The sequence below is a fragment of the Haliotis asinina genome, chromosome 8 (genome assembly GCF_037392515.1).
Source record: "Haliotis asinina isolate JCU_RB_2024 chromosome 8, JCU_Hal_asi_v2, whole genome shotgun sequence".
NCBI lineage: Eukaryota > Metazoa > Mollusca > Gastropoda > Lepetellida > Haliotidae > Haliotis > Haliotis asinina.
The window spans coordinates 26,006,358-26,020,867 of record NC_090287.1 but is presented as its reverse complement, the minus strand read 5'-3'; the positions used below and the strand labels follow the sequence as shown (position 1 = coordinate 26,020,867).

Below are 14,510 nucleotides of genomic sequence, written 5' to 3'. Positions count from 1 at the left end.
AGTCAAAACGCCCTAGCGGCAAAACGCCCCAGCCAGGTTGGTCAAAATGCCCCAGGTTGTTGGTCAAATGGAGCCAGTTGTGCTGTAAATGCATAGTTTGTTTTAGTTTTGGTTGTTGTTTTTTGTTTGTTTGTTTGCTTTGGTTTGTTGTTGTTTGTGTTTGGGGGGGGTATTTTTCTCAACAAATGGAACTGAGTAATCTTAACAAGTATGATATAATACCTATAAAAACTACTTAGGGTTTTGTCAGCTGGGATATTATAACCCTCAGACAGAATTCGAAGTTCCTCATAGAGCATGGTGGGCAGGTGGGCTGGTCCATGAATGATGCTGCTGAACTGAAATTTGGTCTTCCATGAACTCTGCAACATATGTCATATTTGGGATTTCACTTTCTTAGTACAAATTCTAGTACTTTTTTCGGTTGAGTCCTATGCGGGATTCGAACCCGCACCCTCAGAGTCAGGCACCTAATCGCCAGCACACAAAGTCAGCCGCCTAGCCCGCTCAGCCACCGCGACTTCCACACGGAGGGGTACATCAGAGGGGTACACAAAGTACGCAGTCTAGACTACCAGTTGTCCGACTTTCATTTTGTGTGGAAGTCGCGGTGGCTGAGCGGGCTAGGCGGCTGACTTTGTGTGCTGGCGATTAGGTGCCTGACTCTGAGGGTGCGGGTTCGAATCCCGGATGGGACTCAACCGAAAAAAGTACTAGAATTTGTACTTTACTAAGAAAGTGAAATCCCAAATATGACATATGTTGCATTTGACCACTTTCTAAATGGCATCGTGTATTCCATGAACTCTGCTGGGAGAGCAAAGATTTCCTTTGCGGCTGTGTTTGACCAGTCCCAGATTCTTGCTCTCACTTTGCTCTACTTCAGCAGGACCTTGATTTGGAGCAGGGGTGCCTACCGATGCAGAGCTTTGATAGGTCGGTATAGGCAGGGCTTTGGTAGGTCGGTATAGTCCCAGCCGTTGCTCCCCGACTTTTGCGTTGAGGCACCAGTGCCAACCTGACAACAAAAAGGGAAATTTTAAAAGAAATGTTGTCGTGCTCAACATGATTAACTCACATTAAATTCGTTATTTGTTGAATATTTGCAGAGACCATATAATATAGACCATCTATTATGTGGTCTCTGATATTTGTAAATTAAACATAGCTTAAATAGCTGAAAGAGACACTATTTAAAAGATATTTACCTTCAGTGTGATTGAAGCATAATAAACTAAAAGGGGGACAGGTTGTTTTGTAGACCCATTGGGTCCTTGTGTAACCAGAGACCATATAATCTATAATGTGGTCCCTGATGTAACTCACAAGCTGACGAATCTTGCTGCTAGAGGTGACGGTCTTTGTCAGCTCTTCAAACGGATCTCTGAAGCAGCGATGAAGGGCAAGGCCATCGCTTTCCGAATAAATAAAAAAAATGAATTCTTTTTCTGCTTCCCAACTGTAACACGAAACTCAAAATCCAAATCCTGTGGATCCTTGGTTTATTCCTTGTTAACCGATCCATGTTCTCTCTTGCTCCATTTGTTGTAGCATATGTCTGCACTATGGTTGTAACCACATCCTCCACAACAGTTGTAGCTGACTTGAATAACTCCTTTGTGGCATCCTCTTTATCTGATCAGCTGAAATTTATCATAATGCAATAGTTGTTTATATTCTGATCAAATAATATTGCTTCTTTATGAAGTTTTATAAGGTGAACTGGACTGTGACAGCCTCCTGATCATATCTGGGATTAACTAGCAGAAGCTCGTGATGTTGATTGGATTAATTATAGAAACAATTAAGCTGCTAAAGATTAAGAGGCTTACCTGGAAACTCATGTGTGATGCTTGTAACTTGCCAGAATTAGCAGTATGGTTGTGAGGCGTATCACTGGGTGTGAAGTTAGTTCCTTTCTGAGTGACAGTAGCAGGGCGGCTGTGCTTCTTGCTACGGACACTACATCTTGTTCCTCGTGTTTAATTAACATGTTTTAATTGCACGTTTTTATCCACACGTTTTTCACAAGAGAAATAACAAAACCTCAAGATAGTTTCGATACGCGTTTTACCATACTTGTTTGCAAAAACCTATGCATTTATAGCGTCAATATTTGACAAGAGTAATTAACAAAAACTTAAAATTGTTTTGATACGTATTTTACCATACTTGTTGACAAAACATACACCTTTTCGGCTTCACTTTTTGACAAGAGTATGGTTAGTTTGTTCGTCCCGCTGAAGACCCGGGTTCGATTCCCAACATGGGTACAATGTGTTACGCCCATTTCTGCTGTCCCGCAGTGATATTGTTGGAATATTATTAAAAGCGGCGTAAAACTCAACTCACTCAGCGCATGTGTAATCCGACACAGATCGGAAAAGTGAGAGTGAACCTCCGGTGACACTGGCGTGATTCGCCTTAGTCTGTTAGCCAGCAAATCAGTTTGGAAGCAACTGGTTAGCCCAGGTGTTGCTGGTGTACTTTGTATCGATTAATCCTTGTTATTTATATGGTAAGTGTTAATTAGACTGTGTGCCAGAGACCATAAAATGATAATGACAATACAAGGTGCTGTGCCAGAATCCAAATTTTCAGTCGGAAAGCACAGAGCCTACCTTACGAATAACAAAACAAAAACCCCAGCACATTGACAAGTGGACACGATTACAGCTAGAGCAGGTAACGTTATCATATATATCCAAGGCATGTGAAACAAATTGCCGTTAGGAAAGCAGTATAAGAGTTATTTCCTCTGACATTTCGCCACTAGAGGGCATGTAACCAAATGCTGAAGTGTTCATGTGTTGAAATGATAAGTGTTTGTTCGCGATGACTTCGTCGTTTGTTTATTCAAAACTGTTTACAATGTGTCGTCTCCAAAGCTTCTATATTTTGGTGTTTTTGTACATTCAAAGTGGAAGGTGTCAAGGTAATTTCCTGAAGCAATTTAGTGTGCACTATATTGATGTGTCTTAGCCACCACTGGGACAGACGCCGACGCAAAGCGTAACTTTAGCAAATATTTCCAGTGGCATTTGGCCCCTTAACGGTAGTCGAGTGCCCCGATGGGACTCTAGACAGTGACGTATTGCAGTTTAGGACAGCATTGCGACTCTCGGCTTAGTGAGAAATTTAAGATCAATTTGGACTCCTAAATATCGATGGGGATGCTTCCTGTTCAGACGCGTTTGAGTATGTTAAAAATACATAGCATTTTCACAAGGCAGGAAACAGCCTCATGTGTTTATGTCTTACTATTACAGATACAAAACGGTATGATTGAGCGTACTTTCCAAAGTTTAATTCTTGCAAGTACTGCAGATGCAAACAGACCACCAGGGCCACGCAAAAACATTTGTATTTGTGGTTATGATCAGAGAATTGTTCTGTATAGACTAAGTGGGTAACATAGATTCAATACTCTAAAAATAATTAATTTCAGTCAGGAAGTAGTCATGTCATATCATTTTGGAAGAATCAGGAACACAGCCTTACTGCTTCTTTATATGTGAGAGAATTTGAAATGTGCAAGAATATAAGGGAGTATCTGGGCCTACCTTTAGAATACAGCACCACAAACTTTAAAGACACGTCATAATACTATTTTACATAATTGCGGGAGATTTTGTTCAAAAGCATGTTCTTGAAACAATTTCCTTATGACGCCGACATAGCAACAAGTTCGTCAAGCTCAGTGAGTGCACATAAGCTCTGCTCAGTGATGTTTCATGTCTACCAGCCAAGTCTTTGCAGAAACCCAATGCTGTTACGAGTTTCCAGTAGTAGTTCACTGGCGGATGTGCAATTTTTCGCAAGCACCAGTTTTAAATACTTTTTCCTTCTTTGACTAATATGCTCATATTTCTTTGTATTAAGAGGTGCTGAGGTGTTATATTTTGTGTATTTGCATAGTTTGTTTTTCTTAAATGTAGTACGAATGCCTTACACTGGTTACATTTTGCCATATTCTATAATTCGCAATTTTGGTCTATTTAAATAATCTAAATATATTTCAGTTTCAAAAGTAACTATTTGGGTTTAATGAATTATAAATGTAAACTAATATACATATATTTCTTTGTCATTCAGTAATTTGCACCATTACACTGAAATGGAGTTTATTCGTATTTATTTTTCAAAGCGGTAAGAATGCATTACAATGGAAATTGTCCTCGAACTTGCACTCCAGCCACTTTCACCTCTACATCTACATATTTTCAGTAATTATTTGAAGTCCTACACACCCTCGTGCCGTCACTAGACTGCAACTTAGTGCAAGACTTGCCCATGTCTCATTCATTCCTTAGCGCGATCCACATTATCCTTACTGTGTTCCCTACAACACTTTTCTGTCACGAAAGCACTCATTGATTTTTATAAAAGCACATCATTCATGCATGCACCGTGAAAGCGACGCCTGACATGAACAACCATCTTCAGTTTGAACCATATTGACTCATTCCACACAACATGGTATCTTGTTGATTACGGAATAGCACGATTGTGCCAAATGGTATTGGGGCCATTCAGCAACCGTCAGTAGATTGAAAGCACGAGACACCAAGTCTACCCATAACCTTCATAATTGTCCGTAACCTATCCAACTCTTTCCGTTCATGTCCGTGCCTTCACAGGAATGACTAGCTAAATTTGCACATTATGCAACAATGTGGACGTAGCTCAATCGGTTAGCTGTCAGGCTAACAATCCAAAGGTCATGAGTTCACGTCCAAAGGTTTCTTCCAAACTGGTTACCTGTCTCCGTGACCTGTGACCTAGGGCTGTGAACGAGATATTGTGGTGCTGAATTCTAAAGGTGCTCCAGTATCTGAACTAAAATTTTCATGTAAAAGTATGACATTGTAATCTGTCTAATATGAGCTTGGCTGGGGCCAACTCATTTGTCCGGATTTTAGAGAATCCGTATTGTGTGATTACTTCTGTTAGTACAGACATTCACATGATGAGTTTACCTCCCTTTATTAAGGACAACCAACAACTTGAATGCTTGTACATTAGTTCTTTATATTTATGCTATATATGTATGCTCAATATAGTTCTACTTTCACTGGAAAAGTCTGTTTAACATGGTTTGCTTCTGCCTCTGTAACTTTCCATGATGTCACTGACTCGTCAATAAGTTTCACTTTGTCAGCAAGTGACCAGTCAATACACCTACATTTTGCTGGTTAGTTAAGTGGCAATAATCAGTGTGTGTTTAATTAATGAACCCACCTGAACAGAAGTAACAGAGATGTTTATTCAACAGACAGTTGTTTTAGTCGTCATGTGTATGATTTCAAAGCAAAATTCTGATAGTAATTTGATTGTCGGGACTTCTGTTTTAGTCCATAATTTGTAATTGAGAGAGTCCGCAATATGAAGCAAACTTTAATGATAAATTTAGAGCAGTTTTACCAGGACTCGGAGAGGAGTCCAGATTTTGGGGGAAAATCGCATTTGACAGATTCCACTTTACTTGTCAAATCATATCCAACTCTTAAGACTATGGTCTTAAACCGTGGAAAACTGTCAGTGGGTAACTTTGAGAAGTAAATGATTATTATATAACAAGAATCTGGAAAAAGATGCCTGATTGTATATGGTACAGTCTCTTGTTCTTGAGAAGAAACCTTTGATATGATATGATATGATGGTCAAATTATTATTGAAGGGTGTAACCCTATTTGTACATGGGAAAGTAAGATTTAGCACAAAACAATACATACTCTTGTGTTATGGTATCGGTGGGCTTGAAAACCCCATTTTGATTGTACATATGCATGTTTTGTGGACAAAGAGAATATACTGTTGTACATTTCCATACCTCAAATATCAGTCCAAAAAGAAAGAACAGTCTGAAGAATGTGTAAGAGACTGGTGTCACTGAAATTTAGAAAAAGACTGTTTGAAAAAGATCAGATGGCGACTGTGCAAGTGTGAAACTGTCCAAGATGACACACTGATTTTACCATTAGCGGAGAACGCTTGTAGAAAACACCTTCAAAAACAAGCTGTAGAAATCTGGCATTGTGCAACATGTCAGCCACCTACCACTGACACCAGAAAAGGACAGCTTACAGGGCTGTTTCTACCTAAGTTTCTGGTAATAAAATTGTGACAGGTATATCAATATCATTGTTTTAGTTAATTATCAACAGGAAATTATTTTTAAAACTTACAAGAAAATTTAAGGGTAATCACCCCAACACTCTGAATAGGATTTTTGAAGATGATGTTCTTGACTTTAATGTAGGGTCATGTTTTTCTGATAACAGTAGCCTTGTTCATGTTCATGGTTTTTAGTTGCTATTTTTGTGTGTCATAATACAAAGCTTTCAAAGCACTAAGGTGATTATAACTCCCATACTTTAATAAAGACTTACAACACTTTGATCTCCTTGTGAAGTGAGCCCCAGGTGACTTAGGTGATTATGCCTTGACTGGTAGACCCATTCACAGCTGTCAGTCATTCGGTCAATCTGACACATAGTAAACAGATAACACTAACTTGGCCCATGGAGTCAAAAATGTATTAGCTATAAGACGATAAACTGAAAACTTATGACATGCATGAACATATAATCCAATGACATAATCTTCCTAATATCAGCGAGTGGGGACCTTGTTGACTGAGTCTGTTGTTCATGATGTCAGTCACTGGCTTGTCTGATCCAAACTCAATAACAGACTGACATCAGATATCTAGAAAAGTCCTGTTAGCATTCAGAATTTGTGATTGTGTCATGTCTTTAAAATATCTGCTTTTCTGTATTGTTTTGCTAACTATGTATTGTACATATGTGTTCTAAAGAGCTGTTATTTAAATCATTGCAGAATGGAACTGGATAATGGGAGACAATTCCATTGGAACATTGTCCTCATCAAATGGCCCAGGTGCCCGCAGTGGCAGCAGTGTTTGGACAGATGAAGATGGCATCACATGGTTGTTTGGAGGAAAGGGTTTCTCTGATATTGATGAGGGGGAACCCAAACTCCTCAATGACCTATGGACCTTCAACAATCAAGCGAGAACATGGAATCTTGTCCATTCAGGAACTGTTAGTGAAGCTATGTCTGACAATGTGGCTCCATCACCACGGCAGCAAGCAGCTGCATGTGGTTTTACAAAAATATCAATGGTTGTGTTTGGAGGTCTTGATGAAGGGGACAGTGGGATTGGAGATACTTGGGTATACAACATACAAAAGAGGAAATGGCTTCTGTTATCTGAAATTTCTAATGTCACTTCAAAAACTGATAACTCTTCTCTGGAAATGCCGTCTGCCCGTGGTGACATGGCATCATGGTGCATGCTGGACAGGATGTATATATTTGGGGGAATGGATAACAGCAAGAAGATTTTCAATGACCTTTGGAAATTTTCTCTCAAAGATTTAGAATGGTCAGAGGTTCATTCTCCCAACAAACCAGCAAATCCAAATACTGACTCGGATCATTACCCTATGGGTCGAAATGGACCAACGACATGGAAAGGCAAGGATGGCAATCTTTTTATGTTTGGAGGAAACATATTAGGTACTAATGTACGCAGTCGGCATTTGAATATGGGGTATACATCAGATATGTGGCGATACCTATCTCACAATAACACATGGGTGTTTCAACATGGGTACAGATCTAGCTGCCATCCAGCAAGGTATGGGCGGAAATATGAATTCTCTTCTCTGAACATCCCGGGGTGTAGACGTCGAGGAGCAGCATGGATGGACACAGGTGGGCGGGTGTGGTTGTATGGTGGTGATGGGACAGATACATCCTATCCATCTGTGTTCCACTCATCAAAACTCCTAGCAGATCTCTGGCTGTACAGTCCATGGGATAAGATATGGTTCTGGTTTGGAGGAAGTGACAAAGGCGACGCAGAACCAAAGTACTACTGGAAGACCTATGCTGGTGGAGATGCTTTGCCTGGGGGAAGATATGAACCTATTTTCTGGACGGGAGCAGATAACACCTTCTACCTTTTTGGAGGCCTTGGACACGATGGACATAATCATGATGGCTACTTGAATGACCTTTGGGTGATGGATGTGAATTACCTCCTAGAGCGTAGTGGAGTTCCGGCAGGTACTCTTATGCTGTATCTGCTGATGGCCCTTGCTCTTGTTCTCACTATGGCTGGCATCTTCCTGTATGCACGAGACAGAAAAGGACCTTCTATTTGGAGTCGGCTCAGTAATGATGTCAAGTACAGCCAGCTAACAACAACAGGAGATTAGAGTGGATTTTGAATTTTTACTTTTTGAATTATGAATTATATTAAATGTGATACACCTTCACATGGATGAAAAGCATTTGGGCATGACCTATGACATCAGACGTGAGATCTAGACATTTAGATGTAAATTTTCAAGCATACAAGTGCTATGTCTGTGATATGAGTAAAGTTTCAATATGATTAGTTCCCTACATTGCTTACTTGATGGAGTAGTTATAGTCATCACACAAGTAAAGGCCTTCTTCTGCTCAATTCCTCATCTATGAAGGATTCCACACACAATTGTGCAGAATCCTTGTGGCCACAAAGTTACAGGTCTTTATCCTATTGCAATACAAGGATAAGTGCTATCTTTTGTGTGTCTCATGAACATATCTTGACTATGCTAAGCTGTCAAACCAGAAATACACAAATATCAATATAACTGAAAAAAGTATTCAAAAGAATTTAATGTAAAAGGATAGGTGCCGAGTGTGTAAATGTTCACAGTATTTCATCTTTGCACACTGCAACAAACATTTCTCGCTCTATAGTGAACACACAGTAATCCGGTGGCTTCTGGAATATATTATGTTGTCGGTGAAATTCATTGGTTAAAAACCTTAAGGGACTGTAGAAGTATGTTTTGTTCAAGATATTTTTAGATGTTTTTTTATGAAATGTTTTTATTACTTTTGTAGCCATCTTCAGGTTAAATATCCAAGCTGATAATGCTTTCACATGTCACACTCAACATGTTGAAGAACAGTACACAGTCTCCCTCAGTTGGGTATTTTTACTGAGTGCTAAACATCTCACTTGAGACTATTTCCACAGCTTTGGGTGAACATGGTAACAGCTGTTTAACCTGCGAAATACGATGCTTATGGGTGATTTAATGTCAGTTTATTACTGCATTATTTGTTGACCCTGTTGGCGGAAATAATTTACAGTCATAATCAAATGACAATACATTGTGTAGTAGCTGTGTTTTTTTATTTGTATCTTTAGTAGAACAATATATATATTTCTTTTTTATGATGACTGTTACTTTGAATATGTTGAAACGACATTGTTATGCAAGTATATGTAATGTCCTCATATTTTGTATGATGGAGAAACAGGCTCCCACTGTCCATCCACTGTTTGTCTCAAGAACACCCAAACCAAGGGTCATGCCGAATTTCAATAATTTTTCTTACACATCATTATTACCAGCATTTAGAGCAAGCATTGCTTTTATATCAAACACCATTTTGTATATTTACATGAACTTGTCAGTCTGTACCATACAGTGTTTGTCTGCCACTCTGAACCTGGCATAAAGTAGCATCATTTTCAGTAGATTTTAGTATCGCAAAGTGGGCTTTTAGAAGCTGAGCTTACGCAACCAATCAGAATGTTAATCGGCTACAACTTAACATGCTTTTTACAGAAAAGGTTATGCAAAAGCACACATATGAGACAAAGTCTTTAATTGTCTGTTATGCTGGGCACAACTTTAAAGGTCAGTGATGCTATTTTTGAAACAGCATGAAACCTATGTGATGGCAAATATAGATGGCTCTGTTCTTCATGGTTTCATTGTGCCCTTTTTGAGCAATTGAGTGAACCATTGAGGACCAAGCATTAAAGCTACTGACAGCATATTTGACATGACCATTAATGAAATTTCAGCAGATCTTTTTATAGCAACAGGGAGTGTTAAGATTTGCTTTTCTTGAGAACAATGCTAATGTTCTTTAACTGCATATTACAGGCCATGTAGTACTTATACTGCATAAAACTTGCCATGAAGAGTTCTGGAACAGTATTTTGCAGGATGTGTGTATTTGAATGTTCTGTCAGTGCAATTAAAAATATAATTAGCTATGTGAGTTTTGGACATGTTTTATGGTCATGTAATGCTTTTGAAAGTATTTTCCTCATTCCTAGCAGAATGTCAGCATCCAAGTGTGCATGAAAGTCATATGTTGAACCATAGCATTGAAAGTTAAAGGTTTGGAGGTTATGAAGGATTACCTCCCCTCCTTATTTTAGAATTTGATATATGGTTTTGACTGTTTATGAACGTCAGTGTAACTGACCTTTTGCACCTTGCCTGAAACTGATGGTAGATATGAGAAAGGAAGCTTTAGTGCATTGACTGTTTATACCTCAAGATGCCTTACTGCATTAATCTTATGACCAAGAAAACTAGCAGTCCAAATGACCTAAATTAATTATAGGAATTCTTAAAAGGAAATATAAAGGTCCTGTAACAGAATGAATTTCTGTAAGAGTTGATAATTAAATGTAGTTTATTTAGAGGACCTTTCTATTTCTTGTCAAGAATTATGTACAGTGAATATTATTGGACGTTCCTTTGGGTGGAAAGTATACTTTCTCTGTTTCTGTTCTGCATAGTTCTTTTTTGTTCTTCCTGCTGATAACTTTCACTGGTTGCAAATATTGTAAAGTGATCATGAAACACCCAAGAAAGTCATACATCCATCTGGGAACAAATCACTGGTAACATGTCAAAGAATATATTATAACCCGCTGTACATAGTTGACAACTGCAGCAAATGCAAAGTGAATTCTTCCTGTATGGATTTTAATGGCATATTATTGAGTGAAATCATTCCGAATGTAGTATTCCAGTTGTGGGTGGATCATTTGTCCAAGGTGCCACGATCTGGGGTGCAGAGTTGCCTTCATTGGGCATGCAAGAAACCTGGGATCGCAGGTTTGAATCCAAGTTCCCCTGGTTATGTCCCTGGCTTGTTGTCAAAATAGTTATTGTCTGAGACCAGCATCACTCTTGAATTACCTCGTACAATACTCTACTGGTCCCAGAACTTTTCTACCGTTAAAAGAGGCAAAAAAACAAGTCAAGCTCTCTTTTTCAGTTTGTTTTCATATTTTCTTGCTTTAATGAATAGTATATGTATTGATATGTATTTTCTGATGATTTGTTTTACTGAACACATAGATGTATCGTTGTTAAGGCAAGAAATTTGACCTATTTGAATTTATACATAACACCCAGCAATGTAGTAGGCATTCCCGTTATTGTCACATTTCACTGAGGAATTACATATCAGGATAGTTTAGCAAGTCCTATCAACATTACAATCTTGGCATTGTGAGAGCTAATCAAGTCATTATAAACATATTCATGTTTTGTGACATTTGATCATGACATTAGGACACGATCAAGCAATTGAGGCATTTTTGTCAATCACATAGTTATTGCTAGACATTCTTATCCAAATGTCTATCAGGGGCACGCACAATCGTGTTGTATGATGTGAATATACAAATGCTCGTATTTTACCCATTTTCCACCATTGACTATCCAGTGTATTGTGATAAATACCCTAGGCCAATTTAACACCAACTCTGACCCTGGACAGATGCTACTAAACTCTTTTAAGCAGTAATGTCATCATGCTTGTCTCTCTTAATGCCAGGGGTTGGTGGGGTTAGCTTGTCACGCTGAAGACAGGTTTGATTACCCACATGGGTTACAATGAGTAAACCCCATTTGTGGTTCCCTCTTGTGATTATTGGTGGCATATTGATAAAAGCGGTGTAAAAACAAACTTGAACTCACTAACATCGCTTAGCATGAACTTTCATTCAGCAACATGGCACTTTTGGGCCCTATTTCATGAAGTTTGATCAGAACTATGACTGTCAAAAACCTAGATCCTTGATTGGCATTTTAGAACATTTTTCTGGGTTACATCTTCTTGTTTTATTCTGGACCACAATGTTTCGGGGCTTGTTCTAGCCCCATCATCAGGTAGAACTGAATAGTAAGGCGTAAGTGTGTCAAAACCCTATGTTAATGATGGGAAGTTACTGTTCCATTTGCTGTGTTCACTTTGTTGGAGTGACCGGGAACAATAGCCCTATACTAAACATCACTGCCTCATAGAAGTGTACCCTGATGAGTGTTATCACATAGAGAGTAATGCTGTAATGCCAGTTGGGACAGATGCTCGTATATAAATATCCAAGGTGGTCGGTTATTGATCCTGTTTTGTTTTCTGATCACAAAACGACAGTATACTTTGATGAGGCAGCTGTTTTATGTCTGATCATATTTAATCTTTGGTGGTATATTTGTCAAGAATATTTATCAGTTGCTTAATACACTGGATAGTCAAAGAGTCAATGATGTCCATTCCCCTGTGCCTCCTGAGTAACTCTAGTATCTGTGATGAATCTTCTTGTTTTACATATCAGTTATCAGGCATGGTGTGTCATTGAACATTCCAGGTCCTATCATCCTTTGTGTCATGCATAATCAGAATTTTAACATTGTATACTTTTCATCTTATTGATCAAATTAAGATCAGTATTTTATATACATTTGCGAGGTATTGTAATCTGTGTCCATAGAAATTATATCATTGTTTGTATTGAGCATATTTTGATAATCAGTCTTTCTTTTTAATCCAATATATACAGAAATAATGAGTGGTATAGCACGTGATTGAAGAGTTATATGGTTGATGTGTAATTTTGTACAAAAGTTATAATCATGTGTGCTGTCACTGTATTAGATTCTCAGTCAGTTTCAGGTAAGTAATTACAATGCACATTAAATCAGCTTATCAGAATATGACCATGGTCCAGACTGCTTTTGATCATGACTTGATGTCATCAGCACCTTTATCTGTGAGGTCCTTGTAAAGATGCCTGGATTCATGAATGAGTGAAATGTATAATAGTAATTAGTTAACTAATGTAGTGCGGTTTCTTCATCACTGTAAGGGGTTTGTGAAGAAAGACAACATTCATTGTAATTGTATCTGATTCTCTGTACTGGCTAGAGGGTGTTTGTGATGCCCTTGCCATGTTTACTGTTACTAGGAATTATATATTTCACTCTTAAAATAGGCTAAATTAACAGTACCAAATGTGAATTGGACTTTCTGCTTTCAATAATTACATTCACTTACTTTTTGAAGATAGTTGTCAAATTTACATGATTAGGGAGTATTCAGTCAGACATAAGATAATGAAAATGAGGAAGTTTGTTACACGTCCCTTATCTGAAACATGTAAATTTTAAATGCATGTAACATTTCATTCTGTGGCCTTATTTCTAAAGATGTATTTTTGTGCCATTTAGCCAAACACTATGCATTTTGTCAACTGTTTTCAGCTTGTTTGAGCCATCTCTTTGAACAATTATGTCATTTCCCCTCAGTCATTTACTATGGCATTTTCACATCAGGTATTTCAACACTCTTATTGTTTGTCTTGTAATTGTTTTGGGACAGAAATTGCCTGGTTGCATAAGAATGAAAATGGCAAATCCAGTGTCGGTCTCCCCATAGTTATTTGTATTCATGTATTGAAATGAATCATGACCACTCTTGACTCTTCTACATCATGCCCTTGTTTATGAAGTTGATATTTGTTCTTTTCATGCATGTCAGGGTGAAGAATTGAGGTAAGTTGTCTCCATGAAAGATTTGTAAATTTTGGATGGTTCAGTCGGTAATTCATCAACTGGAAGTTGTGCCCTGACTGTGTGCTCAAGCTATCAACCCACCGTTTTGTCTTGTTTTAGCCTGTTCTGTACTATATGTCATGATAGTGCTGTAAGTTTGCTGACTGTGCTTCCATTTCACTAGAAGACACAAGAATCGGCACATGCTCACCATGTATTATTGTAAGCTAAAATTCTTGCATTACAAGATCTCATTAGTAGATGAACAACCATGAGATAAATTTGGCTGTACATAGTATTACTGCTTGTTTGAAAATTTTGTGGGTTGATGGCTGTTCTAGCATTGTTTCAAACAGGGTCTCTTTACTGGTTGTGCGTGTCGATGTAACATCTGTGTCGTTATTCTAGAAAAGTAGTACTAATCATGGTTGTTTTGTTGTAATGGGGGATCAGGTATATAGCTGGTTTGATGTTTTAATTGAAATAAATAACTTTATGAAATTGCTGTTTTCTGTCTTCATTAAGCAACCACCACATGCTCCATTAGTGTCAGTTGTCAATTGGGAGCGAGCAAGTTTACTGCAAAACCGCATCAAAAAATAAAGTGGGAAGAAATCTTAAACTGATGCAAGTCTTTGTTGAACCAATGACAGGAGTCTGTGTGTTGGAATGCCAGATCCACATAATCAGAACACTCATGAAGATCTGGGCCTTCAGCATCCCATGCTGGTTATAAAGTGGACCGGATCAGGTGGTCAGACCTGATGACTTGGCACGCTATCAAGTCCCAGCTGTGTTGATCGATGCATATGCTGGGGATCACTGTATTGT

At 38.4% G+C, this 14,510-nt stretch overlaps 1 protein-coding gene across 1 annotated transcript; it reads left to right on the top strand.

Annotated features, from left to right (window-relative positions):
- Positions 1 to 2,756: 2,756 nt before the first annotated feature.
- On the top strand, positions 2,757 to 14,180 carry LOC137294566 (uncharacterized). Its single transcript, XM_067825610.1, has 2 exons — positions 2,757 to 2,935; positions 6,844 to 14,180. Exons 1-2 carry the CDS (start codon positions 2,836 to 2,838, stop codon positions 8,247 to 8,249), a joined length of 1,506 nt encoding a protein of 501 aa, XP_067681711.1. The 5' UTR covers positions 2,757 to 2,835; the 3' UTR covers positions 8,250 to 14,180.
- The last annotated feature ends 330 nt before the right edge of the window (positions 14,181 to 14,510 follow it).

Bases quoted from the DNA above. Each gene is read 5' to 3' on its own strand.
- LOC137294566 (XM_067825610.1), top strand. From the start codon at position 2,836: ATGACTTCGTCGTTTGTTTATTCAAAACTGTTTACAATGTGTCGTCTC. The intron at 2,936-6,843 runs GTAATTTCCTGA...AAATCATTGCAG, and splicing joins TCAAAGTGGAAGGTGTCAAG to AATGGAACTGGATAATGGGA.